This window comes from Cololabis saira, chromosome 16 (genome assembly GCF_033807715.1).
Source record: "Cololabis saira isolate AMF1-May2022 chromosome 16, fColSai1.1, whole genome shotgun sequence".
Classification (NCBI taxonomy): Eukaryota; Metazoa; Chordata; class Actinopteri; order Beloniformes; family Belonidae; genus Cololabis; species Cololabis saira.
The window spans coordinates 14,337,469-14,354,293 of NC_084602.1; the positions used below are offsets into that span (position 1 = coordinate 14,337,469).

A 16,825-nucleotide genomic window follows, 5' to 3' on the forward strand; every position below is an offset into this window, starting at 1 on the left:
CTCACACGCAAACTAGAGGCGGAAATGACCTGGAGCAAAACAACCGCAGCTCTGCCGGAGCTGCAGCAGTGACACCAGTGAACACCAGTCGTTGCAACCTGATATCATGTCTTGCATACATTCAGCGTTAGTCTGATAGAAATATAGAGTAAGATGTACATGCAAAGTAAATTTAAACTTGCAGGCGGCACGCCTTAGAGCCGGCTTTGCTTGGTGATGGATGAGCAGGACCAGCTGCGGTCCTTGATGTTTCTCATGACTTACGTGCTGCTCAAACGCAGGAGAGACGTAGTCGACGCCAACGTCCAGAGACGCAATGAGATCCAGAGACGCATCCGACACCGCCAGTACTTCTTCCAGAGGCAGAGGAGGATGCTCATGGTTGGTGCTTAGTGCTTTATTCACATCACAACACCCGGACTACTGACGTCCATGAGCAGCATGTATGCGCCTTGATTTAACCCTTGTGCTGTCTTTGGGTCAAGGGAGGAAAGATGGAAGGGAGAAAAGATGGAAGGAAGGAAGGAAAAAAGGAGAAAAGTAGGAAAGGGAGAAAAGAAGGAAGGAAGTAGGAAAGGGAGTAAGGAAGAAAGGAGAAATAAAGGAAGGAATTAGGAAAGGGAGCAAGGAAGGGAGAAAAGATGGAACGGAGGAAGTGAGAAAAGATGGAAGGAAGGAAAGAAGGAAGTAAGGAAGAAAGGAGAAATAAAGGAAGGAAGTAGGAAAGATGGAACGGAGAAAAAATGGAAGGAAGGAAGTAAGGAAGAGAGGAGAAAAGAAGGAAGGAAGTAGGAAAGGGAGTAAGGAAGGGAGAAAATATGGAAGGAAGGAAAGAAGGAAGTAAGGAAGAAAGGCGAAAAGAAGGAAGGAAGTAGGAAAGGGAGTAAGGAAGGGAGAAAAGATGGAACGGAGGAAGTGAGAAAAGATGGAAGGAAGGAAAGAAGGAAGTAAGGAAGAAAGGAGAAATAAAGGAAGGAAGTAGGAAAGATGGAACGGAGGAAGGGAGAAAAGATGGAAGGAAGGAAGTAAGGAAGAAAGGAGAAATAAAGGAAGGAATTAGGAAAGGGAGTAAGGAAGGGAGAAAAGATGGAACGGAGGAAGTGAGAAAAGATGGAAGGAAGGAAAGAAGGAAGTAAGGAAGAAAGGAGAAATAAAGGAAGGAAGTAGGAAAGGGAGTAAGGAAGGGAGAAAAGATGGAACGGAGGAAGGGAGAAAAGATGGAAGGAAGGAAGTAAGGAAGAAAGGAGAAAAGAAGGAAGGAAGTAGGAAAGGGAGTAAGGAAGGGAGAAAAGATGGAAGGAAGGAAAGAAGGAAGTAAGGAAGAAAGGAGAAAAGAAGGAAGGAAGTAGGAAAGGGAGTAAGGAAGGGAGAAAAGATGGAAGGAAGGAAAGATGGAAGGAAGGAAAGAAGAATGTAAGGAAGAAGGAAGGGAGTAAGGAAGGGAGAAAAGATGGAAGGAAAGAAGGATGTAAGGAAGAAGGAAGGGAGTAAGGAAAGGAGAAAAGAAGGAAGGAAGTAGGAAAGGGAGTAAGGAAGGGAGAAAAGATGGAAGGAAGGAAGTAAGGAAGAAAGGAGAAAAGAAGGAAGGAGTAGGAGTAAGGAAGGGAGAAAAGATGGAACGGAGGAAAGAAGGGAGAAAAGGAAAGAAAGAAGGGAGGGAAGAAGGAAGGAATGGATAAAATAAGGAAAGAAGGAAGGAAAAGCAAAGAAGGTAATAAAGGAACGAATGACGGAAGGGAGGTAGGAAGAAAAAGGAGTAAAGGAGGGTAAAAAAGGAGGAAAAGAGGAAAGGAAGAAGGAAGGAGAGAGCATGGCAGGAGGGAAGAAGGATAGAAGAATTGTCTTTATTTATTCATTTTGCCTGTTGAAGACATTTGTATTTGAAAGAAAAAAATAGAAATGTGCTTTCAGAAAATGTCCTCACTCCTCATGTAGAAAACTGTGCGTAAAATCTTAGTTCTCCAAGTTCCCACACTTTGAGAGGAACGTAAATAACTCCTGTGAATTATTACTCTGTTTTGATACCTCACACTGATTGGATAGCAATAAATCAATGAAACTATCCCATCATTGTTTCTGCCTTCAGATCTGCCTTAGTATAAAATAGAAGCCGGACATGGACAACTTCACATCCGGTCAAGTATATCGAATATTGAAAATCAAATGGCTAACTTTGGTTTCTACTATTTCAAAAAAGCACAATTGTATTTTACAGGGCAGGACAACTGATGCGGTGCTCACTCAAGCTATTTTTAAGCAGTCAAAGCATGAAACAATATACTACCAGCTAGGGCTGTTCGATTAATCGATTTTAAATCGTAATCGCGATTATGTAATTAGAACGATGTTAAAACGTGAAAATCGTAAAATCGATTTTTCACTTTTTTTTTTTTTAATTTATTAATTTATTTTTTTACACCTTGTCTGCACACATATTAATGATTGATACCATATTAATGATTGATGGAAATACCTCTCAATACCTGCGACAAGTGCCCCATCGGAGAGGCTCTTTAGTGTAGGAGGGGATTAGTTTAATTAGAAAATGTCTTGTTTTATTTAATTGGAAATATAACTTACTGTATGTTTGCAAGTGCTGATTTGCTGATTTTTTTTTTCAGAGATAAAACTTTATATTTTATTATATTTTTTAAAACTTTTTTTCAACTTATTTTACAGAGTTTTGCACTTTATTCATTCATTTTTGGTTTAATAAGAGCAAAGTTTGCACTTAAAGCCCAATGGGGCAAATGTTCAATAAAAAAACAGCTTATTTGAAATCACTTCTTTGCCTTTTGTCAATTCACAAAATAATCGTAATCGTAATTGAAAATCGGATTTTGAGAGAAAAAAAATCGAGATTTTATTTTTGGGCAAAATCGAACAGCCCTACTACCAGCACGCTAAACAATAACAAAAGAGCTATAAGATAATAAACACCATTTTCACACAGACCATGAGATTAGATTGAAAAATAGTTTACGTATACTGACATATAATATGAACACTAGCAGGTTTTCCATTCTTTAACCATCCAGAGTGTACTCTTTAGAGGGGGCTGCAGCCTGTCCAGAAACACTACTATTCTTTTTATCCCCCTCTCCTCAGATGATTGTAGCAGGAGGTATCCGCTCCAACGTCCGCATCCGCACACGCCCCTGGACCACCACTCCAAGTACCGACTGGTGGGAGCGGGTGGTGATGACGGAATTCCAGCCCTCTGATTGGCTGGATAAGTTCCGCATGAGCAGGGAGACGTTCTTCTACCTGTGTGACAAGCTCAGGCCTCGCCTGGCTCGCCAGGACACCAGCTTCCGCCTGGCGCTGCCGGTGGAGAAGCGCGTAGCCGTGGCTCTGTGGCGTCTGGCATCCAACATCGAGTATCGTACCATCAGCACCCTGTTCGGTGTGGGGAAGTCCACCGTGTGCAGGTGTGTCAGAGACATGTGTCACGCCATCGTGGGGCTGCTCAGCTCCATCTACCTGCGTCCCCCCAGCGAGCAGGAGCTGGAGGATTCAGCTCAGCTCTTTCTGTCGTACTGGGGCTTCCCTCACTGTGTTGCTGCCATAGCAACACTCCACACAGCTATCATCACCCCTTCAAGCAACGCATCGGACTATGCCAACCCTGCCGGCTGGCTCTCTGTGCTTTCTCAGGTAAAGCGTGCACCTCGCTGCATGTTCATCAGAGGTTGGTACAGTAGCCAAAAATTGTTACTTCAGAATAATATGTCTCAAGTTGAAGTAAAAAGTAGTCATCCAAATAATGAGTTGAGTAAAAGTAAAAAAGTACTTGGTGAAAAAACTACTCAAGTACTGAGTAACACAACCATTCAAACAGACAAAAGTACAAAATAATCATCTTCAGGCAAATTAAATCAATAAAATAATAAAATAAATTAGAATTAATACAAATAAAAAATAGCTTAAATTAAAATAATCTTAAAGTAAATTCAAGTACTTTAATAAATAATAAAATAACAGAATAAAAAAATAAATTAAGCACAAGTAGCACAACATTTTAAGCCTTTGTACTTTTCTTTTTTAACCAGGCAGAACTAGAACAAGCCCATGAACTCATAGAAACTCTGTGTTTGTTTGAGTCTGTGTAAATGTGACAAAACATGCAAAAACAAACATTTTTCCCAAAGAATCACTCAGTGATGTCATGAGATTGACGCGTACGCGGATAAAAGGGATAAAAGAAAAGTAACAGCTCAACGTAGCCTAATGTAGCGGAGTAAGAGTAACAGTTTCTTCTTCACAAATCTACTCAAGTAAAAGTAAAAAGTATAGTGATTCAAAACTACTCCTAAAAGTACAAGATTTCCCAAAACCTACTCAAGTAAATGTAACGGAGTAAATGTAACTCGTTACTACCCACCTCTGATGTTCATGCTCACTTTAGATGCCGACTGCTTGCCTCTTTCTGTCTGCTGCTGCTTCAGGTGGCTGTGAGCGGCAGGGGCCACTTCTGGGATGTGTGCGCCAGTTTCCCGGGAGGGACGGATCCAGCAGACATCCTACAGAACTCTTCACTCTGGGCCACGGCTGCAGAGGGCGGACTGTCACCTGACTCAACACCTTTCTTCATGGGAAGATCACTCAGGTAGAGTTAACGACATAACAGTTGGAAATGAACTATGATGCAATTATGAATAGGGCTGGGGATCGATTCAAATGTCAAGAATCGATTCGATTCCGATTCTTAAGATTCAGAATCGATTATCAAGATTTGATTCGATTCGATTCGATTCCGATATTGATTTGGGTTAGAATCAGAATCAGAATCAGAAAGGGGGTTTATTGCCAAGTTTGTTAACACACACAAGAAATTTTTTGTGGTGATTGGTGCAATACAGTAAAAATAAAAATATAAAAACAAACAAACATATGGAGATAAAATAAGAGATAGAATAAAATAAAATGTATAAACAGAAATAAACAGAAATGTACAATATGAGGATTAAAAAGTGCCGGATATGAGTCTTTACAAAAAGTGACGTAGGATGACAGATGACAGATAAAATGTATAAACAGAAATGAACAATATAAACAGAAATGTACAATATGGGGTTTTTAAAGTGCCGGATGTGAGTCTGTACAAATGTTACGGGGTTGGAATATTTACTTTAATGTAACGTAGAGTGGGATGGGGGGGCAGTCCTTGCTAGACGGGAGGGAGGGGGGACCGGGGCCTTGTTGACAAGGACAACTGCAGACGGGAGTGTTATTAAAACTGTTTTTTGAGCTGTTGCATGAATTATATGACTGTAGTTATGCAAAATATGAATACTAGTATTATTTTGAGATTAAACAGCAAGTATTGCAGCTAATGATGCTGTAAGGACCAATCAGCTCCCAGAATGCTGATAGAACTGCTTTCAGAAACATCATGTGGGTCAGAATTATCAAACAGATCCAGGGCAGCAAACAGAGACGGATGAAATCGGTTTTATTTTTTCCCACATTCCGTTTTTATTTGTTCCTTTTTCGGTCTATTTTGGTTTTTAATTTTTGAGCATTTGGTTTTTAGAATTTTTTGCAAATGTAACCCCAAGACAGTATATAAAGTAATGAAATATAGACAATTTATGCAATTATAACCCTTTAACACTTTAATGTTTTCATACCTTTAAACATATTTAAAGGCAAAAACATGGCACCAGTTATTCTCGTGTCCAACAAAACATTCCTTTTTTGGGGATAAACAAAAAAATAACCAAAAGTTGTAATGTAATGATGAAAAAAAAAAAAGAAAAAGAAAAAAATCGATCTTTAGACATATGAATCGATTTTTAGGAATTCATATGAAAATCGATTTATAATTGGGAAATAAATTTTTTCAGCACAGGCCTAATTATGAAATTAAATATAACAATCAGTTAACCAGATAAATAAGTGAGGTGTTTCTGAGGCTGAAAGAACTGGAAAAGGGTAACAGACAAGATCAGCTCTCTAAGGATGCCATCGGAAATGATGTGCAACATTTGAAACATACGTGGAGGAGACGCAGAACAAATCATTCCTGACGGTCATTTCTGGTTTTCAGGTACGTGTTAGTGGGAGAGGAGTGCTATCCCCTTCAGAGCTGGTTGATTAAGGCCTATCCTGAGGACAGGAGCCGGAAGGCGGGTCGCGCAACGCTGACGGCGCCGCAGCAGACGTTCAATCAGCAGCTCAGCAAAGCGCAGCGGGTGTCCGAAGAGGCCCTGCTGAGGCTGAGGGCGCGGTGGCAGTGCCTGAGCAAGAGGAACGACTGTGGACTGGACGTGGTGCCCACAATGATCCTGGCCTGCTGCATTCTGCACAACATGTGCGAGTCCCACGGGGACGCCTTCAAGGCCGAGTGGCAGGAGGAGGTGGCGGAGGCAGAGAGCCCCCAGCCCAAGCACAGGCCTCTCCTCTCAACCAGCATGGACCAAAGCAACGCAGAGGAGGTCAGAGGCCTCTTCTGTGACTACTTCCAGCAGTAAAGTGCTTGACTTTAATCCTATGGTTTCGGTTTAGGCCTCAGTGACTGTATTTACACCACACAGTTGAAGTGACCCAAGTTCTTTTTTTTTTCTTGTTTTAATTCCTCTCCAAATGGGTAAAGAATTAGCCATCAAGACCAGCAGTGTAAACACAGCCAGTGTGTCAGTTATCCATCCTATCCAGTGTTAACATGTGTATAAAGCCATAGATCTGTCACAGTTAAGTTGAGCATCTGTTTCATTCTCTTCATTTAACAACACTGCTCTTCTCTCTCCATTTCATTGTTTTTTTTCTGTGCGTGATGGTTTCAAGCTGCAGGGACAACAGTTTTCCACACAGAACTGTGGTCATTATAATATGTTAAAAATATTGTTCAGCACTGTATTACTGAAATAAACAGGGCCTTACATTGGGGAAAATAAGTGTTTGGACAGGGGGGCTGTCTAACCTGCAGATGTGGATTCAGCGGGGGACAGAAGGGTTCCTGAGATCGTGCTGTGATTTCCACTGAATTAGGTCTCACTGACTTTTGATCGGCGCAGCCGCAGCCTGAGGAGCTGAATCCATCCACTACTTGGAAGACACGAAGCTCTCCATCTTCTTAAAGACTCTTGACAATGTTGCAGAGTTTTAAAGCAACCTTTTAGGTGTTCAGAACCCATCATTGAAGGGTTTTCTGCATTCAATGGCAATGAATCTGATCTTGTCTCTTCATCTAAGTCACAAAAGTAGACAAAAGCAATGTGTTTAAGCTGATGATACAGAATTATTTATTTTGTCTTTATTGAGCACACAAACACACATTAAACGTTCACAGAGCTGGAGGAAAAGTAAATGAACCCTTGGAGTTAATGGCTGATCGAATCTACAGGCATTACCTCCACAGCATTTAAAAGGATTTTTTTTCTCTATTCCTCTTTACAGAAGCTTGTGTCACTTGTTGGATGGCTGGCGTGAACATCTCTCCTGAGGTTATTTAACAGCATTTCCACAGGGTTATGGTCAACACTCTGACTAGGACCACCAAACAACCATATACTCAAATTCACTCCTATGTGCAATTTAAAAATACCGTATTTTTCGCACTATAAGGCGCACCGCATTATAAGGCGCACATTCAATGAATGACGTATTAAAACCTTTCCATATATAAGGCACAACGCATTATAAGGCGCTACAGTAGAGGCTGGGGTTACGTTCTGCATCCAGATTAGACCAAGGGTCGGCAACCCGCAGCTCTGGAGCCGCATGTGGCTCTTTCATCCTTCATCCTATTTCCTCCAAGTGGCTTGGGAAAATAAATTACAAAAAATTGAAGTGTATTTTATTTGTGTTAGTTATTTAATATTTTAGTTCTAAATTGGAAGATTATTGTGATCTTGACATATTAGAATAAATATATTTTATTGTTTTTCGTTGCTCTAAATAAATGTCGCCAAAGCCGGTATACCCGCCAAAATGCCATCCATTCGTCGCGACTTTCAACCCCAGCAAGGCCAAGTATGGAGAAATGTAAGAAAAGAGAAATATCTGAAGAAAATGGAACATTCAATGATGCCTGGGCAGATTCATTTGCATTTACCTCTGATGAGAGTGGCCTACCAGTAGGACCAATTTGTGGAGAAAAACTGTCTAACAATAAATGGTCAAATGTCGCAAGACATTTCAACAATGAATGACGTGTTTTAAAACTTTTTCCATATATAAGGTGCACCGCATTATAAGGCGCATGGTCAGCTTTTGAAAAAATTGAAGGCTTTTAGGTGCGCCTTATAGTGCGGAAAATACGGTAACAGTTAACCTGAAATGCCTGTTTTACGCGACTGTGGGAAGAAGCCAGAGGGAGTCGAACCTTCTTGCAGTGAGACAACCTGTAAGCCATCCTGAAGCTCTATACTGTTACATTTTAGATTGTGAGGTAAAAGGCATCACGCTTTCTTGAATTGATTCAATAAATAGGGATTGTGTGCAATTTCACTCTAAGCCACAAGGTGTCGCTGCTGTCCCAGTTTACCCACACCGCTTTTGGTTGAGCTGCGTGTTTTGTACAGTGCAGTTGTTTTTCCTGTTTTATCAACTACCATGTAGCACAGGATTTTCACTTTATTGTGGCCTTATTAAAAAAATGGGGCCTAATAAACACTTCCATTGGAAAAGAATACATTTTAAACAAAAAAAATCCTCATCAGTACATTTGCATTTAATTTTTTTGCCTCCCCTCCCCTCCCACTCTTCATCTCATCGACCAAACTCGAGACCCGCCTCGTTCATTCAGTCGGTCTGCCCCAAACCTGTTTCTTGCAGTCTGCTGTCTGTCAGTTACCACCACGCCATCCTCTTCTTCTTCCTCCTCCTCCTCCTTCTCCTCCTCCTCGCTTGGCATCATCCTCATCCTCCTGCTGTGTGCCCACCTTGTTCCTGCGACGAGCGGCTCCAGAGCCTTCTGTTCAACATCTTTATTGCAAAAAAAAAAAAAAAAAGAAAGCCGCCTTATTTGGGTTTTTTTTTTTTTAGCTTTATATTTCACCGTCAGGATGAGTAGAGATGTGATATGGTGCTGTGGCGTTACTGCGAGCTAAAAAAAAAAAAAAAAATCCCTCCAAGCCATCCATCCAGCAGCGAGCCAGCAGCGGGCAGGCTGCTGTTTCCCTGAGCCTCCTCCGCCGCCAGGGCGCTGTTCCTACTGCGGTGAAGCGGCTCTGCCTTCCCTCCTCCATGGCCGCTCACACCCGCTGCTCCGTCTGATGCCGCCGCGCCGCCGTCCCGGAGCCTGAAGGGGGTTGGACGGAGGTCTAGGACCGAGAAGGCTGAATTAAGTGACCAACACCAAAAAAAAAAAAAAAAAGAAGGAAGAGGAAGAAAGAGGAAAAGCCGGAGTAGAAGTGGAGCTCCGAGCGGCGCAGGGGGGGTTAATAATAGAGATAAGCAGCAGCAGCTCCCGTCATTCCCGGCGTCGGTCGGTCGGTGCGTCGGTGCTGCGGTCGGAGCCTCCCCGGGATTGGGCGCCGGCTGGCGGGTTGAAGTGTTGGCTCTCCCCGGCTGGGGGGACAACTTTGACGGCGAGGCCCCTGGATAGATAAGCCCCTCCCCAGCGAGTCCCCGTCCATCCATCCATCCGTCCAGACCCAGGACCCGAGGACCCGCGGAAACCGCAGTCAAACATTTTTAATTTAAATTTTTTTTTTAATTTATTTGTAGTGTTTTTTTTCTGTTTTTTTTTTTTTTTTCTCCGTGCGTGTGTGAGTCAGCGGGGAGGGGGGGATGACTCTGGAGTCCATGATGGCTTGCTGCCTGAGCGAGGAGGCGAAGGAGTCCAAGCGGATCAATGCGGAGATCGACAAGCAGCTGCGCCGAGACAAGCGCGACTCCCGGCGGGAGCTGAAGCTGCTGCTGCTCGGTACGTGGCGGAGCCCCGGAGCCCCCAGTGTGTGTGTGCATGTGCATGTGTGTCTATGTGGGTTTTAAAGCCTGATTCATGGTCCCGCGTTACATCGACGCAGAGCCTACGCCGTAGGGATCGGCGTAGGCTCTGCGTCGATGTAACGCAGAACCACGAATCCGCTTTTCTTGGGCCTCCTTGGCACTGCTAAGCAGATATGCTGCTACGGCTGCTAGCTGGAGGAGGAGGAGGAGAAACCTCGGGTTCATTGTGAGAAAATCTCTGCCTGGTTTTTACGACAACCTCCTCGACTAAGGCTTGTTACTAGTCCCACTAAGAGCTGCTAAGGGCCATAACAACCTCCAGTAAAAATGCTGTTACAATTTGTGGTTGTTTTGAAGCTCCTTTTCTGTAGCAAGGCTGCACAATATTTAGTATTGACTTTAGTGCATTGTGTGCATTGCATGCCTTATAAGTGCATTACATGATGTGAATATTAAGCCATATGCAGTTTATGCTTCTCCTCCTTTTGCTGCATGATGTAAACTTAAAACAACTATTTAATGCCCCATGCCTACTGCACCACATGCAATACAAGTTGCTCTTAAGAAGATGCACTCCTAGGCCAAAGAGATTATTTGGTGACATGCAGAGATATGGAGCATGTGGAAATATATCTCTGCTCCAGAAAGGAGTGTTTCAACTTAACATAAGGAGAAAGGAAAGAAAAAACCTGAGTTCCTTGCAGTTGTTGCAGCAACAGGATGCAGTAGGACTAATTTGTTATTATCATTTAATCAGCAGTGAACAGTCAGATCTGAATGTTATTATATGCAAGGGGGAAAAAAAAAATACCACAACATGCTTGTTCACTGACCTTTTCCCATGAATTGAAAGATGTTTATTATTGTATGTTGGTAGCATTGTGAGTTTTCAGCCACCCCGTTTATCTCCTTAAACCTGACCTCATAAAAGTAACCGCAGCGACCACCTGTTTCTTGCGGTTTGGCCTCTGATGTGAATTATAACATTGAGGAAATGGTAGTTCAGACTAGTGCTTTTTTTTCGAGGGGGGTGAAAATGTGCAGATACACCTCTGAGCAAAATCAACTCAATCCGTCTAGAGTGATTAAATCTTCACAAATGAATTTACCCAAGTAATTTATTTTATTTACCTCCAATTCATATATTTTTTCATGTTGCATAGAATATATACCACTTTCCATATATATTACTTTCCAATTTTTTGTTGACACCTATTTTTTTTTTTATCTTACATTCTCAGTTTTGGGTCTCTATAGTTTGCAACATTCCGATGTTTCTTTTGGGATTTTAGCTTTTTTTTTTTTTTTCTCTCTCCTACTCCATTTTGTCTTAACTTTCCTAATCAGTTCTATCACATTTTGTGCAATGCTGGCTCTTTTGTGCATCGTTGAAAATTCTCATTTGATTTCCCCTGTTTTATTACACATTCAGGTCATTTTGTATCTCCTAATTAACCAGCGTGTGCTTTTGGATCAGATGGCAGGCGCATCGGACTGAGATGTGCATGGGAGTTCAAATGGTCGCGTAACACTGTGCTTAAATATATATTCGGTTGCAACATATTGTTTTGTATCTTCAGTGATTAACGTCCCTCCAGGGCTTCTGATGTGGCACAGTCAGTGCGTGGAGATGCTACTTGAGTGCTGTAGGAGAAAGAAAACGCTTAGACGAACACACTGCTTCTGTCTTGTGCTGCTAATCAATACATTCTGATGATGCTGTTGTAAAGGATTTTGCCTAGCGGTGTCGTTTCCACACATCCATCTGACTTGCACCCGATAGTTGAGCCCCTGATGGCAGCGATACAATGAATTTGGTTAATGCAACTAAAGCTGTAGCTTTAGCTGGCACTGCAGCAGGATTCTGGTTGGAACTTTTGCTTCAAAGCTATGTTGCCTTTTGACTTATCTATTCAGTATCATTTTAACACCTTACATCTCTACTGTGACAATTTGGGATGAAAGAACTTAATGTTACACCCGTAATGGTCAGTGGAGGATAGAAGAAGCAAGATTCAGGGCAATTTTACTCTATTGCATCAACCAGGTTGCATAACATTTTGCAACGAGAAGAGTCTTCAGGTGCTTCACCCAGTCCTCGCTTGGTGTCTGTGATTCCTCCACAGCTGGATTTCTCTTAATTCTTTAGCTGGCACTAGTTGTCACAAATACATGCTTCCAGAGGACAAGGATACTGAGGTATTTGCCCCCTCATCCTGGAGTCTAGCTGAGTAGGTTAGCTATTTTTATAGCTGGTGTGTGGGCAGGTGGGAGCTGCTGTTGAATAAGTTGCTCTGCACCGCATTGATTCATAGTTCTGTGAACACAAAGAAGAACAGTAAGCCGTGATTTTTCACAGATGTGCTTGTTTTCTTTTCAGGACAATGCATTTTGTATCCATGCAGCATCTCACACGCCAACCCTAAACTGTTAGTGCACGATGGCCACTCGGAACAGTGCGCAGTGAGAAAGCTTATTTGGGGAAGAGGAGAAGCTGGAAGCGATGGGGGGGGGAGGGAGGTGTCCATTTTTAGGACAATTAGTATTATCTAGGCTGCATCCTTAGTTTCAAAACGTTTGCTCCAATTTCTCAGCCACCTAAAGCAGCACTGGTTATTTGACATGTGTGTCTCCTTTTATTTCCCCGCTGAATACCTCGGCTCAGTAAAGTAGGCCAAACGAGAGCCATTGATGGGCATTTTCTATTAAATGTCATATGTTTTAATTTCCGTCACACTCGCTCGTACCGAGGTGAGCAGCAGGAAAGGGGAGCTTGCTTGTGAGCCGTAATCGTATTTGGTCTTGGTAGGCTCCAGTACAACTCCAATTTTGATGGCAGACATTTAAAAAAAAAAAAAAAAAAGAAGTAAAAGATGGAAAGCAAACAAGGAGTACAATTAGTCACGCCGTATATGAGACATCCTGTGTGACTTAAGACTGTTAGTGGATGCCTGGATAAGGACGTGTAAGGCAGGATTAGCCCAGGTTTTAATAGGCTTGGTTAAACACATCCGCTGCTCAGACTTTGAGATGTCACTGACTCCTATTATCCCCTTGTATTACTTCCTGGGCCCTCGGTGAGCTGCCTGCTTCTCCACACCTCACTGGACGCAGAAGACTGTTGCTATTTAAGAATTTCCAGCCAAATGCACCATATGCATTTCAATTGTTATTTATTTATTTATTCTCTTGTGTTTTTTTCTCTTGTGTTTGACGCCGTTGACTGCAGCTTCCTTATACACTGATGCCCTGGCATTTAAACAATTTGGGATATGGTATCTTGCTCATGGAGATGTGGGGAAGAGATAGCCCAGCAACCCTTTTACCGAGCCTGGCTTCATCGAGCCGCAGTCGTCCTTTTAAATTCCCATTCTAATCTACAAAAGTTGAACATGGATAATGAGCTCTGCAAATAATGGAATCTTTCTATCTTTACACCCATCAGCAATTTGAATCATTAAGTAGACAGTTTGTTGTACAATTTAGCCAATTTTACAAGAGTGTAACAGCTCAATCTTGTTATGTATGCGCAGTCTCAGTGCACAGTGCATTACTGCCATCTGTGGTAGAAATTACCGGGTTCATGAAAGCTAAAATGGTAAATCAATATGTTGATTTAAGTTAATTTATTTGGCCCCAAGTATCATTTACATTCATAATTGACAATAATCAAGAGTTTTTTTTCCAGTTTTAAGGTCTTCCTGTGTGAGGAGTTGTAGCTTGATTACAGTTCAAATGGAAAAGTTTTTGACACTGACACCGTTTGAGCTTAAAAACTGTGGAAAGCAAACTTATTACAGTTTAAAAATATATATAAGGATTTTATCTTCAAAAGCAGAGCGTTGATCTTTGGCTTTGACTGATTGCATAGTTAATGTAGATGCTGATTTCCTTTTCTTAATTGTGGTCTATTTTCCTTCACTGCCAGTTTGCCTTCCAAGTAGGTTTATCTTTACGGTTACCACTGTCCATTGCCATCATAATTATGTTATGATTATGATTTCATAGTAAGTGATAGAGAATGTTAACCTTTTTTTTTTAAGAAACTCGACAGTTCTGCCAGATCTGCATCAGTGCCCACAGTCTGGCTGCTTGTCACAGACTGTGCCATATCAGGCCATACTGATAACTTCCTGCTCCGCAGACCACTGGTTTGCCTCTACTTGGTCAAAACAGAGCTTGCCAAGAGCAGTGACTTCTTCTGCTGCTGCGTTGTGTAAATGAACTGCTGGAGCGATCAGTAAAGGAAGAAGATGGTGACACAAACGCTTTTTGGTTTTATGAAGCGTTGTCTGAAGCTATTTTTCATTCTGCCGGTTCAAGATGGGACTTGTGTGGCTTTGTGCAGCTTCTGCCGGCGTGCTGTAGTCCTCTGAACCGGTAACGCAGATGGTCGTGTGTATTCTGGTGGGGGGGGGGGGGTGCTGTGGTCGAATACACCTCACCAACCGCACCGTTGTCCTGCATCTGATTTTTTTGCAACACAGGCACCCGCACAAAATGATGCAGCGCTAAGCTGTTTGGTTTGTGTGAACTACAGAAGAGGACAATGTTTCTTTTTTGTTGTTGTTTTTGTGTTCTTTTCCACCGGTATGGTACAGCTGCTATGTGAAAAGTACTAGAGGTAGACCTTAAGCTCCCAGTCAAACTGGCAGTGTACCAGCTGGCATCACTTTCTGTGAATATTCAGGAGTAACGGTTTACTTGAAGAGCTCGTCTGCAGTCGTCTACAGTAAAATTAACATCCATCATGATGTCTGTCAGGCATAAATGGTAATCATGGATACCGATGTCTTACATGGATGTACAGTCATTTACAAAGTCCTAATTGACTTTTGTCTGTTGTCTTTATTGTTTACCAGATTAACTTTGCACGAACAGTCTGATTGAACCAAGAAAGCCATCGGAGGTTATACTTGGATGTTTATTGCTGACCTCACTTCTTTTGCCAAGCCGTCTTATTTTGTTCATATATGGCAATAGGGATGGTCCAGCTCCACTCCTCGGGGGTTGTGTGTCTGTCTGCGTCCGAGTTCAGTGCCTTTTCATGCCAGTGAGTGTGCAGGCATGCACATGGCTAGATATTGCTGACATTTACATGGGCACTTTGATTGTTTTAAAATGATATTGCCTGATATGCAAGCCCAGCGTTCGGAAAGGGAAAATGGGATAGAAACAATCCCACGCATTATTTTGGGAAACAGCCCAGTTATATTGAATATAACTAAAAAGGCTTAACTTTATGTGGCAACCCACTTCATTATTTATTTTTTACTTTCCAAACTAGTAAAAAAAAATGTAAAGGCTGTGTGCAGTGCTTTGATTAGGCTGCTTGACCCTTCCTTCTTTTACACGGCCGTATGATGTATTGACCCCTTTTTCATTGATACACACACTAGATCTGGGAATATCCTTGGCCTTGTACTGCTATCATTTTGCAACTTTTTTTTAAAACCCTAAAGCTTTAATTTATAATTACACACCTGACAAAGTAAAACAAAAAAAATCAGCAACCTTTAAAAAAAAAACGAAACAAACAAAAAACGGTTTCCTGTGCATAACAGTGCACGTCTCTGTTTTAAGCAATGAAAGGGAGATTTTGCATCGGTTGGTTGTCTTATGCGTGTCTGCAACGTCCAGATAAGTTAATTGGCACTAAAACCACGCATTCTCCAAATTTAACAAAGCCAAGTTGACCTAGTAAATGTGGCAACTTGCTACGTGACAACAGTCTGCTCAGCGAGCAGCAGAACAAACGAGGACAAAGACGACAACAACTGACACGGATGTGAACGCCAGTAAGAGAGCAGAATGATTTTAGTTTGTCACTTGTAATGTAAACAACTCAAGTAAAAATGATAATATGGACTAAAAAGCACTTTGCAGAGTAGGCCTACTGGTGCCAAGTACGAGAGGAGCTGGAGCCTGACGGCGCCTCGTCAGTTCTTGGCTTATTTGTCTTGCTGCGTAGCTTGAGGTAGTAGAGGTGATGATGGGTGAAACACACTGTCAAAATGCATCACACAGTTTCCCCAATTACTTTTATTGCCCATGGATTTAATTTATACACAGCAGATTTTTCACACAGCATGGGTTTTATCTAGCTTGTGCTTTTCAGCGGGTTGATTACATTTGAAGGAAGTACAGTTGTGTGCTTTAAGACATTGCATCTATCACCGGCCGCTTCGCTCCGTCTTCCTCCGCTGTGACACTTATCAGTTTAATGTTTGCATAACTTTGTAAGTACATAAGTACCTCCTTGCTGTTTTTATAGTGATTTAACATAATAAAACGGGGGAACATTTGTTCTTCTGCTAGGGTTGGAAAGTGTAAGCAGGAAAGTCCACTATGTGCTTTCAGTGGCAAATGGACTTCATTTCTTGGTTCTTGAAAAATACTCCACCTCTCATCATCAAAGCTGACTAAACCCCCCCCCATCAGCAACATGGAAACTGAAAAAGCCTTCTGAAGAAACAAAGTCCATATGCTTTCTATTTAAGCACTTCAAGACCGAAGAGAAATGTGTACAGCTCGCTAACCTGGTGGAGGAGAACGATGGATTTCAGAAAATTCAGTGTGACTTTTTATGTAAATAATATTTTACTGCATATTGCCCGTTACGATGAACTTCGTTGGTTTAAATCGCTTCAGTGGCTTGTTATAAAATCTAAAATTAATGTAAATTGTTGGTTTTTAATTTATTTACTTTTGGAAGTCTCTTGAAGCCTAATCCTTCGCTTTATTACTATTAAAGAAGGTAGCAGATCCGTATGAAGCCCATTCTTGTCTGCAGTAAATGTGCAGGCACCCTTTCCTCGGCCAGACTTGCTCTTCAGACACACTCTTCATCTTCCTTTTGTGACTCGGTGTCTTTTACACATTGCTCACTAGCACAGATGAAGGCTCTCACGTTTTTTAAAAGGGG

At 41.9% G+C, this 16,825-nt stretch overlaps 2 protein-coding genes across 2 annotated transcripts in view; both read left to right on the forward strand.

Moving 5' to 3' along the window:
- The first annotated feature begins 43 nt into the window (after window positions 1-43).
- LOC133462621 (uncharacterized) lies at window positions 44-8,210 on the forward strand. Its single transcript, XM_061743951.1, has 4 exons — window positions 44-381; window positions 3,109-3,657; window positions 4,449-4,609; window positions 6,053-8,210. The coding sequence occupies exons 1-4, from the start codon at window positions 217-219 to the stop codon at window positions 6,474-6,476; spliced, it is 1,299 nt and encodes a 432-aa protein (XP_061599935.1). The 5' UTR covers window positions 44-216; the 3' UTR covers window positions 6,477-8,210.
- Window positions 8,211-8,936: 726 nt separating this feature from the next.
- gna11b (guanine nucleotide binding protein (G protein), alpha 11b (Gq class)) overlaps window positions 8,937-16,825 on the forward strand; it is a 36,064-nt gene continuing 28,175 nt past the window's right edge. Inside the window, exon 1 of the mRNA XM_061743884.1 lies at window positions 8,937-9,874. Coding sequence (XP_061599868.1) covers window positions 9,739-9,874 — 136 coding nt within the window. The 5' untranslated portion in view covers window positions 8,937-9,738. The remainder of the gene's footprint in view (window positions 9,875-16,825) is intronic.